At 37.6% G+C, this 21,610-nt stretch overlaps 1 protein-coding gene across 1 annotated transcript in view; it reads left to right on the forward strand.

The window, feature by feature from the left end:
* CREB3L1 (cAMP responsive element binding protein 3 like 1) overlaps positions 1 to 21,610 on the forward strand; it is a 92,548-nt gene that overhangs the window by 33,300 nt on the left and 37,638 nt on the right. The window contains exons 2-3 of the mRNA XM_032235261.1: positions 7,541 to 7,769; positions 14,553 to 14,713. Of these exons, the coding sequence (XP_032091152.1) occupies positions 7,541 to 7,769; positions 14,553 to 14,713 (390 nt within the window). The remainder of the gene's footprint in view (positions 1 to 7,540; positions 7,770 to 14,552; positions 14,714 to 21,610) is intronic.

The following is a 21,610-nucleotide window of genomic DNA, read 5'->3' on the forward strand; positions in this document are numbered from 1 at the left end:
GACTCTTTGAATCTTGGATAGTCGCAAGCCTTAGCATTTTTTTCATGCAGGAAATCTAAAGGAAGAATATTCCAATTTATAGCTGTCCAGCCTACATTATTTTTTTTAATTATTATTATTATTATTGTTATTATTAGTCAACAAGTACAAGGAAACAAGTATCAGCATAGTTATAGACATGGACACATGAAAAAATGGCACAAATAAATGGATATAAATAAGCAAAACATAGCCATAAACACATAAAATGAGTACATATAAATGGGGACAGTAGGCACGCTGGTGCGCTTATGCATGCCCCCTTAGGGACCTCTTAAGAAACACGTAAGGTCCACAGTAGACAGTTTAAGGTAAAAAGTTATGGGAGTTAGAGGAACTAACAACAGGGTTAGATAGAGGGTTCCACACATTTACTACTCTATTGCTGAAATCGTTTTTCCTACAATCAAGATTAGAGTGGATTACATTTAGTTTGTATCTATTGATAACCCTTGTGTTATTACAGTTGAAGTAAATGTAGTCATTAACAGGTAGGATGTTATGGCAGATAATCTTGTATACTAAGCTTAGGTCAGAATGTAGACGGCGTAGTTCAAGGTTATCCAGGCCTAAAATTTCAAGCCTGATGGTACATTTTCAAGACCTCTCCTGAGGGCATTTCATATTTATTAGGTTCTTGGTTTCACTCTGCTCCCTGTCAAGAATTCCTCCTTAATATTCAGTTAAATTTATTCTTCTATAACGTAAGCCTATTTGACCTGGTTCTGCCAGTAAAGAGACAAGACAAGAGATAACAAATTTTGTCTTCTTCTGTGAAGCACTCATTCAAGAAGTTACAGATTTAATGTTATTACCTTCCAACATCAATTAGCAATAGCAATAGCAGTTATCATTCTCAGCAAATATGTGATATTGGAACTGCCACTGGACCTTTCTCCCAGTTCACAAGACCACCTTTTTCAAGACAGCTATCCAGATTATCTGGCCAAATCCTTTAATTCATCACTGAATTATCTTTAAATCTGCAAATCAGGTTTTTGAGCTCCTGATCCAGCTAAATAGAAAGATGCTGAAATGTAAATAAAATATTTTAAAGAGTGTTAGCAAATCCAAATGTTCTCATTTTTGTTTTCTTTTTAGATTTTCATTTGATCTCTTCTCCAACTTTCATGACATCACGTTTAGTAAACCAGTGATTAACTATTAGAGATTAATTTTTACAAAATGCCCAGGTTCAATTCACTGCCTTGTATCAGATGTATAACCTCTAAAACACAGATAAAAACGTGAGCAACTGTGTTAGTAGAATGGTGAGTTTATCTTACAAATTTGGGCAATTGATGTTCAGAAGCACTAACTGAACATGATTGAACATTGATATTAGATGTTGCCTTCTTTGTAAGCATCCTAGAAATAATTTCTTTGAGCAACCTAAAGGTTCTATATAGTTTCATTTGAGTTTTATAGCAATTCAGTCTGTTTTAATAATTTTGTGTATACCTCTTGTGTGCATTTTGAAACATTTCACAATGCCGACAACTGAGATGCAGTTGAAAGCACCAATAATTCCATGCTGAGGTTTCTGTCATAGTTCCATTGACTGAGTATATATTAAATTAGAGCCTTCTTTTAACTGAACTCCCTTTATCCTTTTAAGAACAAAGCTTATGACTGACATCTGGTAAATGGCATTGATACCGGTCCTATTCACCTGTACTACTGCATCCTTATTGCCTGGCATTTATTTACACAATGATATTGTCTTTGAATAAAACAAACAGATCTTTGTGTTGGAACAGGAACTTACGCTTGGCTGTATCCGGGGTGTTCAGGTCATCTCCTCCCTCTGTCTTTTTCTTGGCAAGACTGAGAAGGGATTTTGGCACCCTGGGATAAAGCAAAGAACCAGTGTTGCTGAAGGAAAGTAAGATCAGAGTAGCAGAAGGATACTACTACACTTTTTTTTCTTGTTGGCATTTTATATAAATCACCACTTTAAATATTTACTCATACCCATATTTTCCTTGAAGATGCTACCTTTATAAAGGCAGGCAATATCATTATAATACAGGAAACATATTTTTTAAACAACCACATTAGGTTTGAGTAGAATTTAGGCATAATATTATTAGCATTCCTGCTTCTGAGCAAATAACTGGCTGTTAGTTGCAATGGATTTTGTTTTGGTTTTAGCTTAAGTCAGCCATTGGGTTTCCAAGACACATTCTATCCTCTAGTACAGAGGTCATCTTTTGATAAAATTTATTGATAAAAATAGGATTGCCAACATGATTGCCGATGTCTGATGACGGTTATGGGACAAGAGGAAGAAGAAGAAGTACAGGGGTGTCAAACTCGTGTCATCACAGTGGCATCATATGACGTATCGTGACTATTTTCCTCCTTCGCTAAAGCGGGTGTGGGCGTGGCCAGTGCATGACGCATCCAGTCCACAGGCCACAAATTTGACAGCCCTGCTCTAGACTAATGCGTGTATCCAGCTATTACAACTCATTTGAGGCAATCTTAACTTCAGACAATATGTGAATCTAACTATGTATATACTGTTCTTATGTAAACATTTAGTAAATTAGTCAGATTTACATCCTGCCTTTTCTCCAGGATCTCAAGGCACTGTACACAACATTCCTTTCTCCACTCCTTCTAAAAATAGCCTTGTGGGACAGATTGGGTTGAGAGAGGATGGCTGGCTTGAAGTCAGTTAACCAGCTGTCAAAGCTCAAGAATGAATAAATTAAAACAATTACGCTTAATCTCAGAAGGGTTGAAGCTGAAGTTTCTGACTTCTTACATTTTGCACAGAAACGCTTTCTTGTAATCTGTCAGGAAATTTTGAAAAAAAGAGTATTGTTTTTTAAAGTTTTATATACATTATAGCCCAGTGTTACTAGTTTTTTATGGCCATGGATTTTTAAAAAAATCAGCTTAATAAAAAGTTTGAATACTGTATTGCAGCATGAAGATTAATTAGCCTTCTTTGACCTTCCATTTGTCACTTATGACCATTTTATGTCATCATCTAAAGCATTTCCTTTTCTAACACCAACTTTCCCTTTCTAAATACCAAATCAAAATAATTATATATTTTTGCACAGTAAATCTGAAATAAATATGCAGTTGTTGAATGACATCTAGAGCATCTGAGGTATCTTGCTAATTCAGCATACAGCTTGCAAGATTTCATCACTAGCGAATTCCAAGGTTATCCACTGCTACAGAAAAGAATGACTTCATTGAGCCCATCAGATTACCAATTTAAATCATTTTCTGGGTTAGGCCAATACTTTGACCTGTAAATGGAATGGACAGGCTTGGTTTGTATTTCATCCTAAATTGTGAAAAAAGATAGTCATGCTGAGTGAACATCTATTTACATGACTTGGATATGTATGGTATAAGAATACAGTTAGTTTTTGGCATATAACACAAATTTCTAGATATTGGATGTGATCTGTGATATGAAGTGTGAAGAACTATTGCTTTGTCAGATTATTAGATTAAAAGAGTTGGAAGAGACCTTGTAGGTCATCTAATCCAGCCCCCCACTCAAGCAGGAGACCCTACACCATTTCTGACAAATGGCAGTCCCATCTCTCCTTGAAAGCCTCCAGTGATGAAGCTCCTACAACTTACAAAGGCAAGCTGTTCCATTGGTTGATTGTTCTTATTGTCAGAAAATGTCTCCTTATTTCTAGGTTGAATCTCTCCTTGATCAATTTCCATCCATTATTCCTTGTCCGGCCTTTGGGTGCCTTTGAAAATAGCTTGACCCCTTCCTCTCTATGGCAGCCCCTCAACTATTGGAACAATGCTATCATGTCTCCCCTGGTCCTTCTCTTCACTAAACTAGCCATGCCCCGTTCCTGTAACTATTCTTCATATGTTTTAGTCTCCATTCCCCTAATCATCATGATTGCTCTTCTCTGCACTTTTTTTCTAAAGTCTCAACATCTTTTTTACAGTGTGGTGACCAAAACTGGATGCAGTACTCTAGGTGTGGTCTTACTAAGGCTTTATAGACTGGTATTAGTACCTCACTTGATCTTGATTGTATCCCTCTGTTAATGCAATTTAGGATTGCATTGGCTTTTTTGACTGCCGCCACACACTGCTGGCTTGGTTAGTATAAACCAATGGTTCTTAACCTGTGGTCTGCAGACCCCAGGCGACATGATGTCATCACAGAGGGTCTGCGATGACTTGAAGAAATGTTATGATTAAAATATTGTGTTAAGTTATGGGGATCCATGGCAACAAAAGGTATTTATAGGGAGTCTGTGATGAAGAAAAGGTTGAAAACTACTGGTATAGACAATATTGGGTTAAATGAACCTAGGCCTTTCCCAATCTTAGATTTGATGCTGCAGATTATACAGAACTAGAGTAATGCAGTGCAAGTGGGTATGGGGGTAATCCAGTGGTGGGGTTCTGTGGGCATGGCTTGGTGGGCATGGCAGGGGAAGGATACTGTAAAATCTCCATTCTCTCCCCTCTCCAGGGAAAGGTTACTGAAAAATCCCCATTTCCTCCCGATCAGCTGGGACTCAGGAGGCAGAGAATAGATGGGGGTGAGGCCAGTCAGAGGTGGTATTTACTGTTTCTTCGAACTACTCAAAATTTCCACTACTGGTTCTTCAGAACTGGTCAGAACCAGCTGAATACCACCTCTGATCCAGAGGTGGCTTCTTGATATTTCTGTGACCCTATTTGTAACATAGTATTTGTTTTTAAGTTCCTCAAGTTTTGCATTATTTAAAGTTTAATGGATGGATTGATTTTGGATATTGTATTTGGATATAGTGTTGCTGTTTCTTACATGAAAGCTGAGCAAAATAGGAAGGGGTACAATTTTCCGTGACCCGTCAAAACCGCGGTCAACAAAACCGCGCTCGACGAAAGCGCGTACCTGACGTCATCAGCAGCGCGACGAAAAAAATTAAAAAATAAATAAAATTAAAATAAAATTAAAGCAAGCCAATTCACATAAAGGTAAGGGTTAGGGTTAGGGTTAGGGTTAGGTTTAGCGTTAGGTTAAGGGTTACCGTTAGGTTTAGCGTTAGGTTAAGGGTTAGGGTTAGGTTTAGGGTTAGGTTAAGGGTTAGGTTTAGGGTTAGGTTTAGGGTTAGATTTGGGGGGGTTAGGGTAAGGTTTTCGCTTTAATTTTAAATTTACCGCTCACAGCGCGATGTTTTCGTCGCGCTGTGATGACATCACGTACGCGCTTTTGTCGAGCGTGCAATTGTCTATCGCGGTTTTGTGGTGGAACCCAATTTTCAACAGAACGTGAGGAAGAACTTAGTCACTGTGTGAAGAGATAACGGTAACATATTTTAAATAGCAAAATATTAAGAAATATATCCTGGTGAGATATTTGGGGGAGAAAACTAAGGAAGATGACAAAACAACTTTTGAACGATCATCTCCATAACTGCTAAGTGCTGAAAGAAATGTTTATAGTATGTGTCCTGCAATAAACATCACTCACACAGAATGGTCTGGAATACCATTTTCAGATACAAGGAACATGATACAGAAAAATGTGTTTAGGCGGCAGATTATTCCTCCCTACAAGGAAAATTGTGGGGAGGGGCTTAAATTACACTAGTAGTTTTCTTTCCTTGTAATTTGGTCCTCTCAATATAGTCCCCTTCCCATTCAGCTGGTAATATTTATTTCTTTTCCCATATTCTCTTTTAAACTGAAGAAGCTTCTTGGATGAGAAGCAAAATGTTTTCAAGGAAAAAACCAATACAGTTTGGTTAGCTTTTGGAAAAGCACCTTTGGGACAACCATGACCTGGATGATTGAAATGTCAGACCTGGAAGCCATATTTTACTTTTTGGACTTTCGGCCTGCCATATTTTCTACTGTGGGAAAATGAGAGGAGGAATTTTTACAGAGTGTGGGTGATATGTAGCCATAATGACATTCTTTCTCAGAAATTCAAGGTTAACTGGCCCTGCAGCTGCGATGAGGCGACTGGGAGGCATCTCCTGGTTAGGATAGTACCTGATTGGATCATGTGATGGACATGTGGATGCTGGGTTGGGGCTTGAACTTTCTTTTGGGTGGGGAAAACCTGGAAGCTTTCAGATTTGGGTTTTCCTAGATGTGCCAATATGACATCTCTAATAAAATGGAACTTTGAGGAAACTCAAGTCTCAGAGTCTTCTTTCGTTAGGGTGTTACTTGGAACCCTGACATCAGAATCTCCATAGACATTCTCTGTTAAACTTCTATGTCAACTTCTTCAAAGACTCTTATGGTGAAGATGAATGGGTATTTCATCCAAGCAGTAATGTAACTTTTAGTAGTGGGTGTGTCTAGTCTGATTTTTAAAATATTTTCATATTACATAATTTATAATTAAATTTAATTCTTACTTACCTGTGAAAATAAACATGCAATAGATTTGTGTGTGTGTGTAAAAAGCAAACAGTATAAAATGAAAAGAAAATAAATCTGGACTCACTGAGTTTAAATGGAATTGTACTGCTCACACAACAGTTGCAGTCCTATATAGCTATAGCGATATGCATGAAATGGATGGACTTTTTTGTAAAGTATGATCTGAAGCAAAGGTATGACTTATTATGTCTTCTACAAGTATCACATCTTTACTGTGACTTGTGGCCCGTGCTTTCGTTGTAAACATATATGATAAGATGCTCATGACTCTTTACCGTTCAGTCTGCTTCTAAAGTTACAATGCTCTGCACAGAGGTTACATAGAATTGGATTACATTATGAAACAAACCTTTGCATTGTATTAATACTGAACAGTATTTTGAATAAATATCAGTACCATGGTACATGAGTTTCTGCCAAGGTTTCTCCACAGTATTATATGGCAAAACTTTCCGCAAACGGATATGCTGTATAGAAGAAAAGCCACTGGAAGGATATGTTTTATAGTATTCCATAAAATCTCTTTTCATGATAAATAATGTTACATCCTCAAACTATGAGAAGGTTTATATAACAACTTAATTTCACAGTTATTTATGAGAACATCACAATACCTCAGTTGCTTTTTATAAAAAATAATTTAGGTATGTATGCCTTTGATCATCATCACTGCACAGAAACCCGATAGATGCTTTGATAGTTTGAAAAATGAACACCAACAGTGTACATACTAGTGGAGATGATGAGAGTGTCATAAAGAAATATGTTAGAAGGCTTCAAAGTAAGAAGAAAGTAATATGCTTCAAACCTGTAATTCTGATGTTCCAATCAATGCATTTCAATAGCTTGTTGTAGGAAAAGACAGAATACAGAGAGAATAAAATGTATTAAATTAAGGTGAAGAAAATGGGCAGGCATGTATTTCATTGTGGATTTTGGCTGGTTAGCTTCTTCTGAAGCTGTGAAAACAGAAACAATAAAAGATGGATATAGTTCTTTCTGATCCAAATGATTTGGCTTCCAGTGTATCTGGCCTGGGATGCATTTCAGTAGAAGGCCCTCTAGTCTCTCATGGAGATGATGCAGTTCACACTTTTCTTTCCTTTCCCAGCATTTCTCCGAGAGCTTTGACCACTTCTCTGAGAACATGGAGGACTTTTCCAATGAACTGTTCAACAGCTTCTTTGATGACCCCATGCTGGTGGAAAAAAACCCTTTGCTGGACATGGATCTGGATCCTCCCACTCCTGGCATCCAGGCAGAACACAGCTACTCCCTGAGTGGAGACTCTGCTCCACAGAGCCCTCTTATGCCTGTCAAGACAGAGGACAATGCCAGTGGTGAGTAGAAAGCTGGATCCAGAAGCATATGCCTAAACTGCACCGTATCCTCTGCTGATGTGATAGATACTGTCACAAGCAGGTCCAATCTGTGTCTCTTCCAAAGAGCTGTTTCTCTTGAAAGCTGACGATCTGCTGCTAGCAAACTGCCTGTTTCCTGTGTCGTTAAAAGGGGCCCAGAGTTAAAGTTGGTTCCAGCCAATTAATCTAACCCATTTTTAACTGATTTGAATCATCGAATGATAAGACAGCTGACATTATTCAGCTAGCTATTGGAAATAGAAAAAGAGTCAAGCCAAACCGGAAACATATATAGATTTTATCTGCCTGCCACATTCTCTCTCTTTGGAATTTATAATCAGGAAGCCTCATAAGCTTATCTGGGGAAGGCAGTGATTGTGCTTAAACCAAATAAGGGATAGTTCAAGAAACGGGTGGGGAGGGGGGAGGGAATAATGAAATAAAACTACACTGTTTAAATATGTTTCTTAGGAAGTGAGTCCAACTGAATATGGTAAAACCTACCCTTGAAGAAACATTCACAGGACTGTGATACACATGTGAACAAGCTGAAATTAGAAACTAAACATCACCTTTTTCAAGTCTCCTTTGTTGAAAGCAGCAATAATGGAGGAAATTGAAATAAAGGGTTCTTCAAAATAAAACAAAGCTGTGATATAAAAAAAATAGAGCTGACCTTTAATTTCTCCTCAGGATCTTCTAAAACAGACAAAACATGGAGTTTGGCCTCATGAGTCACAGCAAAGAGCCAATAACCCACTGTTTTAAGAGAGGAGAATGCTTACTGTCTTACAGTCATTTAATATAACTGATTATTTAAGTCCTGGATATTGTCCAGAAAACTGATCTCTCACTATTTCTCATTATTCACACAACATTACTGTACATATTTTTAAAGCAGTGTTCTTTGCCAAAGAGTTTTTTTTTCTGAACAATGCTAAATAAATTAGTTCCCTTAGGGGGACTAATTTTGATTTGTTTCTGGTTCCCTCTATCCACTGTTTCCATTCCTCCATCTCTGAAGAGCTTGAAACTGACCTACGATTGTCCCCCACACAAAACTATGAGCCAGGTGAGCGATCACAAGTCCTAGAGCAACAAAAATCTACTTAGCCTCATCCTCTAGTAAAGAGAAATTGCTAGTATTCTCTTCATGCATTCACATTCTCAATATATCTTGCTCTGTAGATTCATTTGGTCTTTTGCTAAATGAATATATAAGTCACAGTATTTGCCATGACAGGAAAAAATTCTGCAACAAAGCCACCATTCCTTCAGCATTTAAAAGCTCTGGTGGTAAAATTACAATGACTAGAAAAGGTGCAATCAGGCATTTTTATCGATAGTCGTAATCATAGCTGCAAGTTCCTGCGGTGGCAGAAGTTCTCCATATTAATAAAAGGTTAGTTAGGAGTTCTTCATTGTAATCAGAAATTAGGAACAAAAATAATAGATATCATTTGCAGCTACCTAAATTTTATTTAAATGCAAGAAATAATTTTTATGATAATAACATTTATATATGAACGGAGCAATTTACTTATGGAGGTTATTGTTATGGTTCAATGCATATTCAACCAAATGTTTAGACTGGAATTGGCATTTTTACCCACCTAGGGAGTGCTTCCCAAGGACCTGGGATAGCAGATGCAGTTTGATGGTATTAAAGGTATCGTTGTGGAATGTAAGATTTTCCAACTAAATTCCTTTTGCAATTGGTAGTGGTGATTTTGAATGCCAGTGATGTTCAAGTGGTGCTCCAGATGTTTTGGGATTGTACCCAAGGAGCCTATTATTATTGTTACTAACTTTGCTTTCTTTAATACAATCATTCTACTTCTATTTGCAGGTCTTTGTATTTCTGATTTTCTTCCGTTCTTTCTCTTCTCTTCTGTTGTTATTATTCCTACTGCTTATGAATCTGATAATTTATCATTCTTGCTGACAAAAAAAATTTTTTTTTCTTCTCTTCCCTTTAAACCAGGGATGGAGAACTTCTTATCTGAATATATTCTTGAGGAGTCTCCTGGTCTTGTAATTTCTTTCCCCAGTTCTGTCCTCTGTTTCCTCTTCCATGTATCTCTTCTAATTTGTGAACAGAAGAAATTTGAACCGTAGTCATATCCATGCAGGTTCAGGCTTAAGGATTGCTGGCTTGGAATGCATTGACCCTGTCCACTTGGCCTATAGCTATATTCTGATGTGTTTGTCTACAATCAATCTTGCTCTTATGCTGAAAATTGGATGGCCAGTGTAATTCAATTTACAAGCACACAAGCACTGAAAACAATTTCATGTGTGATAAAAATGGAAATATTTTATTTCCTTCCCTTTTCTCCTCAGCTTTCCAAGTAGTGCTAAAGCTAACATACCCATTTCTTAAAATTGATTGACCTTAAGGGGTGGGAGTCATTTTTCTGTCTGACCTTGTGACACAGGGGAGTGGGTAAGTTGGTGGAACTTATTTGACTCCTGAGCTGTGTCCTTCAGGCCAGCCTATGTCCTTGAATTTTGAGTACTTCCCAACCCAGTAGTCTAAGCCTCAACCTCATACCCGCTCCATTAGATAAAACTGAGCTCCATGTAAAAGTAAAGGTTTCCCCACACAGCGGGGACAGAGAATTAATTGATACAGAACATTTCTGTCCCCAGCAATGTAAAATTCATAGGGTTATCAGTGCATGTAACACAGATGTTTGTGCGGGTAAGATTATCACTCCCGCTGTCAAGCAAAACCAAGCATTTAGTAGTGAATGCCATACCATGTGCATGAATCATACAAGTGGCAAGAAAATAGGGGCAGTCAGCCATAACACAGGTTATGTAGACAGTAAACACAGGGTCAATCAAAATGGACTCAAATGTCTATACACCAATGCACAGAGTATGAGGAATAAACAGGGCGAATTAGAAATTCAAATAAAAGAGGGCAGATACGATATTGTTGCCATTACAGAAACTTGGTGTGAAGTGTTAATACCACTTTATAATGCCTTGGTAAGGCCACACTTAGAATACTGCATTCAGTTTTGGTCACCACGATGTAGAAAAGATGTGGAGACTCTAGAAATAGTGCAGAGAAGAGCAACAAAGATGATTAGGGAACTGGAGACTAAAACATATGAAGAACGGTTGCAGGAACTGAATATGTCTAGTTTAATAGAAAGAAGGACTAGGGGAGACATGATAGCAGTGTTCCAATATCTCTGCCACAAAGAAGAGGGAGTCAAACTATTTTCCAAGGCACCTGAGGGTAGAACAAGAAGCAATGGGTGGAAACTAATCAAGGAGAGAAGCAACTTAGAACTGAGGAGAAATTTCCTGACAGTTAGAACAATTAATCAGTGGAACAGCTTGCCTCCAGAAGTTGTGAATGCCCCAACACTGGAAGTCTTTACAAAGATGTTGGATAGCCTTTTGTCTGAAACGGTATAGGGTTCCTGCCTAGGCAGGGGGTTGGACTAGAAGACCTCCAAGATCCCTTCCAACTCTGCTATTGTATTGTATTGCATTGCATTGCATTGTATTGCATGCTAGTTTTTTCCGGCTCTAGGTGTGGTGCTCATCTCTGTTTCTAAGCCAAAGAGCCAGCACTTTCTGAAGATGTCTCCATGGTCATGTGGCTGGCCTGACTAAATGCCAAAGACGCACAGAGCACTGTTACCTTCCCACCAAAGTGATCCCTGTTTTTTTACTTGCATTTTTACGTGCTTTCGAACTGCTACGTTGGCAGAAGCTGGGACAAATAACCGGAGCTCACCCCATTATGCAGAGCTAGAGATTCGAACCGCTGAACTGCCGACCTTCTGATTGACAAGCTCACTGTCTTAGCCACTGAGCCACTGCATCCCCTAAGCTCCATGTACTAAGGCTTAAATGACTGTTTTTTGCCCTGAAAAGCTCTGTAATACTCACACTGAAAAAGGAAGTTAAATAAAATATGTCAACTTACTCTTTTCTCCCCACTGCCAAGCTCTGGGCAGCCTCTGAGAGGGACCCTGAGATTGTTGGGTGTGGATGCAAGGAAATCAGCACCTTCCCTGATACTTCTGTTTTGGGTATAGACCGAATGAAAGCTACTGCTTAGAGTTAATGCTTATTGGCACATGTAGAGGCCTAAGTGGGCTTCTTTGCTACCAGCAGATTTGTCTGCAGGAGATGGAGAAGCACAGTCATTTCAAAACCTATTTTTAAAACAATTCATTTTGGGATGATTCATGATGACAGGATATTTTTAGAGCAATCCTAGCAGAGGATCCTGTTATTTGTGGGACCCTGTGGGTGTCCGAGTGGTTGAAGGACAACCGTTAGCCCGAAAAGGAAATGGCACAGATTCAGTATATACAAGAGAAGAAAGGCCTTTCTTTAAAAAAAAAAAAGCTAGAAAACCATAAAAGCAGGGAATAAGTTTCCCCACAGTGGTCAGGGATTATCCTGGCTGAGTGCTGCCAGACATCAAGAAGAGAAGGGGTGAAAGCACTACAATTTTTTCATAGGTCATTCTTGTTTGGTTCTGCTCCAGAGAAATATCCTTCTTCCTTGTAGAGCTGTTACTGAACTATCTCACCTCAGATGAGGGAGGACATTTACTCTCCAAACCCCCTCAATATCTAGAAGAGATATATTTTAGGTAAGACAGCTGGAAAAGGAGCATTGGGGCACTAGTGTTCATAGAAAGTTACAAGTTCTATGAATAGATATTCCATTCCATTCTATTCCTCCTCCTCTTCATCCTCCTCCTGTTCCTGCTCTTGGTTTTCCTTCACATCTAACATTCTGTAAATATGGCTATTTGCAATGAAAATGATGCAGTGTGCTGTTTATATACCCAGGTGCTAATTATGAGTATTTCCTCATTCTATTATAAAGTTTTTTAGATCTTAATGTAAATGCTTCTTCATTTTTCTCCATGGTCCTGTGCTTAGTACAAAATCTTCCCAAATCCTTCCCTTTCTAAGCCAAAGAGTTGACCAGGGAGGTAGAAGCTACCAATAAAACTAGAGACAGAAAGTGCCTTGCATCTTTTAGAAGCATCATGCCAGCTGCTTCATAGTGGAATGCAATTTTTTAGAACATGACAAGAACATCATGGCTGTGAGATACAGCACAGAAGAATGGAGACTGAGAAATCTGGGAAAGGGCAGAATGAAGGAGAGATAACAAAAGAGAGCTTTCTCTAACAGCATAAGAGTTGCTGTATGGATTTCTACTCTTTTGAGGAAAGTATTTCCAGGTTGATAGCGACATTAAACTTTTTCTCACAATGCAGCGGTAAACACCTCAAACCTGTTCACATATTCCTTTTGTAGTCCTAGAATACACTGAGTCCATGCGACCTAAGTTGATGGCAAAAATGACTGAATTGGAGCAGTGCACATTCAATTTAACATAAGAATGAAAACAGGACCAGAAATCCTTGAACGAATGAAATGTTCACATTCCTGCCCTTAAACTCCCAAAGTGCTAAAAACAGACTGAACTGTTACTGCTGAAGTTTGGAAGCAAAATGAACACATTTCTGTGGAACTGCTTGGGATTTAAAATAGGACAATAAGGATGTGTTGAGAGCAAAATGCTTCTCAAAAGTCAAATGTTATTATTTCCACCCTTAATACCTCACCCTGGCTTTCTAGAATCATGGGGGAGAGGGAGGGATTAAAAAGTTAACCCTGCTGGGTCTAACTGAGAAAATATTGTCCATCCTTGTTTTAAAGAAACTTCTTGAGTCAACCTACAAACATACTTGTTTCATAAGCCAATATAGGACAGACTACCCTGACAGAGAAGATTCATATAGGAGAGATCAACCATCTTGTGTGATATCAGCCTCTTTAAATGTTTAAATATTGTCAAAATGGGGTTGGATTTAATCAAGATCTTCTTTGAGGTCTTGTGACATTTCAGGTGAGGCTGGTGAAGTCTCACCAGCTTCACCTGAAATGTCACCAAATCACCTTATATTTGGTGATCTTGCAGAATTTTTCCATTTCTTTTTTAAAAAACCTCTAAAATTGTTTAAAATTGAAGCACAATGCCTAAAGTGACCGGGATGTTCTGGGCAAGGCTTTAATGTAGCCTTTGGCCTGTAAAGTGTAGCATATCCATATACTAGAGTTTAATAGAATATATTTTCTATTCTGAAACAAAGAAAATCTTATGGTGTTGCTTCCTAGCTCTAAAATCCTTGTTCCTAAGAGTGGGCTTCAAAAATTTTAGCAAGGGGTTCTCTGCTCAGTTGCTGAGTCGGCGTGGCCATGGTGGGCATGGCCTAGTTTGGCCTCCTGCACCATGGCGGGGAAGTCCTTTTTGCCCTCCCCGAACTCTGGGGGCTTTCCTCAAGCCTCCAGTAGGCTGAAAACTGCCTCCCCAAGCTCCACAGGCCCTCTGGAGGCCGAAAACAAGCCTATTTCTGGCCTTCCCAAACTTACGGTGGGCCTGTTTTTCGCCCTCTGCATGCACCTGTTTTTCTCCCTCCCCAAGGGCGTACACGCCTTGTACTTACCTGCATGTGTGTGGGAACTCCTGGGAGGGGAGGGGCATGGTGGTCAGGGCCAGCCAGGAGTGAGATTTGGGGGTTCTCTGAACTGTACAGAATCTTAGCTAGAGGTTCTCCCAAACCCTCTGCGAACCTCCAGAAGCCCACCCCTGCTTGTTCCTTCACGTTTACTTCTGTCGTGGAAGAGAATACACCTCATTATATGGTGCAGTGCTTCTCATATACAGCACTAATATGACTTGACTGTGATGTGCTTCTTTTCTTAGAATTAGAAAATGGTATGTGGACACTCCAGCACAAGCTGTGTTCCATCATGGTGAAGCAGGAGCAGAACATGGTGCCAGAAATACCTGAAACTCAGCTGCCAACTCATGCAGTTCCCATGATGAATCTTAACCCACTGCAAAGGTTGCCAGTCCCCAAAGAGGTGAGTTCATTGCACCAAGAATTTTTGGCATGATCTGAGCATCAGGACCTGAGAGTGTGGCATTTTTTAAAACATGATTTCTTCATCCTTCATTCTGAATAGAAAGGCTACTACAAGGTGGAAAATAAAAATAAGAAAAAAGTGCCTAATCTTTATTTTAATCACTGCTGATTTGAAATAACCACATTTTAAAAAGCAACATAGTAGAGAGAAAAGTGAGCAATTGAAGGATAATTGGATAGCGTGCTTTCGATCCTGATTCAGAAATGGCAGACTTTATTAGTGATGCTAGTTCAAACAGTGGACAGGATTATTAATGATCAGCATAAGTGGAAAAATACACCCAAAATAAAAACTGTAAAGTGAATCTCCTGCAGAAGCTCCTACAGGTTAACAAGCCCATTTGTTTCTATTTTAGAACTGTTTTGTCTACAAATAATGCATCATCATCCTTGATGAAGCCAACATCTGAGATACAATTCAAATTTTCTTTCTTCTAAAATAGACTAATTTTAATAATTACAAGGTGGCCAGTTTCTCAGAAGAGGCACCTTCTAATGTTCTACCCTGTTTTCCCCAAAATAAGACCTCCCTGGATAATAAGCGCATGCACTAAAATAAGCCCTCCCTGAAAATATTGCAACACAGCAGCAGTCATAAGGTGACCGTGCTCGTCGCCTCCTGCATCTCAAAAATAATAAGACCTCCCCGAAAATAAGGCCAAGTGCTTATTCCGGGGGTCAAAAGAAAATAAAACCCTGTCTTATTTTCGGGGAAACATGGTAGTACAATCTGTTGCAATTATATATTTGATCAACTCCCATTACCATCAGGCAGCATGGGAACATTCGGAGTTATTGTTCAGTACATGTGGATGACTGAACTAACTTTTTTCAACTTTTGCTAGTGATTTTGCAAAAGAAGAGATATTTTTCTGTTGAACTACTATTCTTTATTTTTGTTACTTTGTAAAAATACAAATATTTCTGCTGGTGACATTTCAAAGATGTTTTTCATTTCTTATATTTCTTATTCAAGTTTTACAACACAAATAAAAAACAGATGCAGTTAAAAGAAAGAAAAGAAAAAAGCAAAAATATGGAATGAATTGTAAAGAAAAAATAGGAAGAAAGTTCCCATTTCCTTTTCAGCAACTATAAGTACAATTACAAAATTTTCTTTAATCAGTGATTATAAAAAAACCCATTTTTTTTGTATTATCCATTTTTTTCTAATCATCAAACCACAAATTGTAAGTGCATTTTTCTATTTCATGAAAAAGTCTACAAATCTTTTCTAGTTGAACATAAATGTCATTTTTTTCTCTGATCAAAGCCGTTAATTTAGCCATCTCTGCAAGTTTTATCATCTTCATCAACATTCCTCTGAGCTTTTCCACTTTTGAGCATATAATAATCTCGCTGCAGTTGTCATATATAAAAACAAAGCTTCATAACTTTTTAATAGTTTCTTGTCTATTAATATCCAAGGAAAAGCATTTGGTTTCATTTGTGATTTAACTTTTAAAATCTTCTGAATTAATGTATATATTTGTATACAAGATATTTAGGCTTTTTTTAAATGTCCAACAGACATGATAAAATGTCTCTTCACATTGTTCACATTTCCAGCAAAGATTCAAAATACATTTATACATACACCAGTTTCCCTGGTGACAAATACCAATGATATGTCATTTTATAAAAATTCTCTTTAAGTCTAGAATATAATGTAAATTTCAATCCTTTCAACCATATTCTTTTTCATTGGTCCATTTGTATTCTATAGCAAAAAGTTTTCGCTCATTTTATCATTATACATTCTTTCACTTGTTCATCTTCTGTGTCATAATGTATTTCAGCAACTGTTTAACAATAACATGTTTACGTTTTTATCCACCATAAATCTTACCATCAATTGTACATAATAAAACCATTGACAAGATTATCCTTTTATTATCAGACCTTCTCTTGATTTCATTTTACATTTCTGTTGGGAAAAAAATCAAGTACATCTCAGTAGACTAGCCATTTATGTTTGCTTATTATTTCTCATCTATAAAATATTTCTTGTGCTGAAAGTCATAAATATGTTTTCAGGTAAAACCTCAGTTTAGTCCATTCTCTCAGAATAGCCTGTGTTTAACATCACAATTTTTAGTCTATATTCACCTTAGTTTTATCACACCATAGATATCCATGCCACCCAAATCTCAAACCATGATCTTCTAAATTCAGTAATCTTTTATTTCTTAAGAAAACCCAACCTATCACCAAGCTCGCATATTTTAGTTAAATCCCTGTTAATGATTTTTTGTGCTATCTATGAAGTAAAAATCCATTTCAGCCATTTTATAAAATTCTCCTAAAATTCATATCTTTCAGAATCTTATCAAAAAATCTTTCAGCTGCAATCATTGTGAACAACTAATAACCATTATTCAATAATGATATTGATCTGTAATTTCTTACCAACATCAAATTTTGCTCCTCTTAATGGTATGTTGTCCTCTTTCCAAGTCTCTGGTATCCCTCCTGCCTGTAGAATATAATTCATTATACTTTGTAAAGGTTGTAAAAGTTCATCCTCAAACCACTTACAATACAAACTCTATTCATCTGGTTCAGGCATCTTTCCTGGCTTACTCTTTTTAATTGCTTCTGAGACTTTTGTTATCATTATACGTCCATTCATCAGTTGCACTTGTTCATTTGTAATCCCTGGTAGATTTCATTCTCCAAGATATTCATCTATTTTCTTCAAGACAATATCATGTCATTCATGCAGATTAAAATAAAATTGAAAAAATGTTTTTTTGTGTAAAAACATTGTCCATTAGTATAGTATGTCACACTTGTAATTTCATTACCATTTTCTTTTTTCTTTGTCTTTGCAGTTTATAAGCCAACCACCTCCCTAATTTATTCGCAAATTCAAATTTTATTTGCTTTGCATCGTTCAATTTTATTTCCCTCTCTTCTTGATAACATCGATAACTGTTGCTATAAAATCTTAATTTGTTGGGAGAGACTTGTATTCCCTGGAGAGTTTATTCTCCTTTTCTTTTTAGTTCAGCCCCAAATTTTTGTATTTTCTCTCTCTTTTTGTATCCCAAACCATTTTCAAATTTATACCTTTATTTATTCAAAAATATTATTTTAATTTCTTTCTACAATTTTCAACAACTTCTTTCTATAGCAACACTTCATTTCATCTCCATCTGAAAGGATTAGATATTCTTTTATAAAGAAAACTCACAGAATTATGATCTGAGGTCTTTGGTAAAATGTAAAAACAGCACTCTCCATGGTAACTAAACATCACAATCTAAGTCACATCTGTGTCTTTACTGAGACCTTTTTTATGCAGAACTTTAGAAATAATTAACAAACATTCCATGCTGGATTATTCTCTTTAACCAATTTAGTAATAGCAATAGCAATAGCACTTAGACTTATATACCGCTTCACAGTGCTTTAAAGTCCTCTCTAAGTGGTTTACAGAGTCAGCCTAATGCCCCCCCAAAATTGGGTCCTCATTTTACTGACCTCAGAAGGATGGAAGGCTGAGTCAATTTAGAGCCTGGTGAGACTCGAACTGCCAAACTGCAGGCAGCCAGAAGTCAGCAGAAGTAGCTGCAGTACTGCATTTTAACCACTGTGCAATCAGGGCTAATGAATTGTGTAAAGCACTTTCATCAAAAGTAAAAATAATAAAAATAAAAATAGCAGGATAAAAAATAAAGGCCATCACCTTTAACCATTGAAAACTTTTGTAGATTCTCTTTTAATTGATTTTTTGCCAATAAAACTTAAATAAGTTCAATAAACCAAAGTCTCTCTTGTATTTTTGTAGCCTCAAAAGAAGATTTAACTCATTCCAAGGAATCTTATCTTTGCTGCAAAAGGAACAAAGTTGAAATTGATTACTTCTTAAAGTGATTAAGAGAAGGGAGAGCAAAGCAGCAATGTTTGTAATGGCTCTGCTATGAGTATAGATGAACATCCAGAGGTCCCGAGAACTCAGCTCCTGGATCTAGCTGCAAAAAGCTAAGCCGACTTTTCAGTTTAATCAAAACACAGGTGGTTAATCTATTGATCTCCCTTTGATCCAGGAAAATAAGAGCCAGCCAAAAATCTCCCATCAGCCTTTCAAAAGCTGCAGCGGCTCTCTGCTTTTCAGAGAACACCAGGCTACCATTCCCCACAAGAAGCAATCCTTGATATTTCAAATGTTTTTTAAAGAGCATAATTCTAGGATAGTGTTTAAGAAGCTGAAGTGGAGATGTCAAAGCTTAAACAAATAAAGATTGGTCTTCTTAAACATCTTCCTATAAGGCATTTCATTTTGTTGGTCTGTTAAAGGTACACCAGGTTGCTGTATAGACGGTAAAGCATAGCAGCCTTGTCAGTGCAAAGTCCTTTATAGCTCCCAGAATAGCAATCAAAATTTAGAAACTTATAGTCCAGGACATCTGGAAAATACCAATTTGGGGAAAGGGGCAGGATATGTTGCAAGATGACAAATCAGAACGCTTGGCCCAGATTCAGCTTATGATGTCTTTTCAACCATTCTTTCCGTTTTTGCCCTTCTTGTTGTTTTTCCCTCACAATGGTGGTCAGAGGTATACTGAGTGCTTCTAATATGCATGGTACAACATTTGTTTGTTAGTTTGTTTTTTGCCGACCATCTCGTAGTTCTAGATTACTCTTAGCAGCTTACAATGGGGACTTAAAACGCCCCCCTCCCTTTTACTGACCATCTTCACTGAGACAACTAATGGAACAATAGATGTGTGTGAAATGTCAAGAAGCGGCATCTGATAACTTCCGACCTGGAGTGTCCTTGTTATTTGCTTCCAAATCACACAACAGGTTTCATTGTAACATCAATTTAAATTGCATAAATTAAAGTGTGGTGCTTCAAGGTATGTCCTGAAGGATATGGTAGTAATTTCCTCCCACCGTATTTCATTGCCAATGAGTTAATTTTAAAGGGTTTGCCTGATTAGGTGTGGGCCTAGAGGCTTCAGAAAATGAACTATGTGTCAATTCAATAAAATCATTTATTCTGCACTTTGAAAGGTCAGAGAATCATATGTGTGTGTGTATGTGTATGTATGTATGTATGTATGTATGTATGTATGTATGTATGTATGTATATATATATATATATATATATATATATATATATATATATATATATACAGCACTGACGTTGAAGTCTTTCTCTCGCGCTGCCAAAACCCCTCAGCGCTTTTCACCTGTGAAGTAAGAGAACTCCCTTCATTTGGACTCAATTGTGGGTTATCTTCCTTTCACTTACTGTGGATAAAAGTAGGAGGGAAAAACAAGGACACCATTCAAATCAAACTTGTACACAAAACTTCCCCTGTTGCTTTAACTTTGAACTCCCTGGATTTCCAAATGTAGATCTATGTGGTGTGTGTTTGAAAACCATATTAACTTCCTTTGCCAGGCTATGTTTACAGTCTGAGACAGCGTGAAATATATCTGTTTAATGGGGAAAAAAATCTCTGGCATTTGGTGGGAAAAGAAAGCTGGTAAGAGAAGATCACATTGGTGCAGCTGGGAATTAATGGCTCTTCATATTAACTCTTGGTCTCCTTTGATCAGAAACAGCTGTTAAATAGCCCTGCAGAAAATCCAGTGAACATTAGAGGGTATTCTGTATTGCCAAAGTTTGTGCAAAACTGTCCTACGCATATTACAACAGATCAAAGATCTGAATCTGAGTAAGTTTTTTAGAGACAGGAAGGAGATAATAGCAAAAATGACTATCAATCATGGAAACACTACCTTGTTTCCCTGAAAATAAGCCTTTCCCAAAAATATTGCAACATAGCAGCAGCCATGAGATGACCATGCTCGCCGCCTCCTGCACCCCCAAAATAATAAGACCTTCCCAAAAATAAGGCCAAGCGCTTATTTTGGGTTTCAAAAGAAATTAAGACCCTGTCTTATTTTCAGGGAAACACGGTATCTGTGCAATGCACTTCTTTATCACATGTACATGATGTTTTCTTTACCAAATGCTCTTGTTTTTTAATTATATTGTCTTTGGAAACAAGTCAAGCAATTTTGGACACTCATATGGAATCAGCCTTTAATATGCAAGTTGATAAAAAAAAGGATGACTAGGGAAAAAGTTAGAATAATAGTGGCTGCAATCACTAGGCATGTTGACACTCACTACAGTTTTAAATCTCTGCTGGTTTAGCCATAATTAAGCTGTAGCTTTTACACCGTTGCATGTATGCATGTACCTGGGAACTGCCATGCTCAATGGTAGAAAACAAGCTGTGCATAAATAGTGTACAAAGGCTACCCAGTTTATAAAGCTACCAATGACTGGAGAAATGGCAAATGCTTAAGGAGAAGAAACAGAAAGTAGACAAGTTTCCATTATGAAAGTGCAAATGGATACTTTGCTGATTTCCTTCATTGATGTATTGTCTATACTGACAATATAATAACCCACTGTGGAAATACATTTCAAGCAATGGCACAGAATTCAATGCCTCTTGATACACCAGAATATTTTGGTGCATTGTGTTACCAATTTAGTATAAATTGGTGATACAATGTATCTTTCTCTTCTAAAAGGAGGCCAGTTGGTGCAAAGAGCAGATTATACCATACCACTTACCATAGTATACAAATGAATAATAATAAAAAATAGTGTGTAGTGATCTCTAGAAGGATTATGGTCTCACCATCCTTGTATGGAGCCCTATTATGCCCTTGTGACCTCTAGACTGGACTACTGCAACGTGCTCTACATGGGGCTGCCCTTGAAGAGCATTCGGAGACTTCAGCTTGTCCAGAATGCAGCCACGCGAGCGATCGTGGGTGCACCTCGGTTCATCCACGTAAC

Source organism: Thamnophis elegans, chromosome 1 (genome assembly GCF_009769535.1).
Source record: "Thamnophis elegans isolate rThaEle1 chromosome 1, rThaEle1.pri, whole genome shotgun sequence".
Classification (NCBI taxonomy): domain Eukaryota; kingdom Metazoa; phylum Chordata; class Lepidosauria; order Squamata; family Colubridae; genus Thamnophis; species Thamnophis elegans.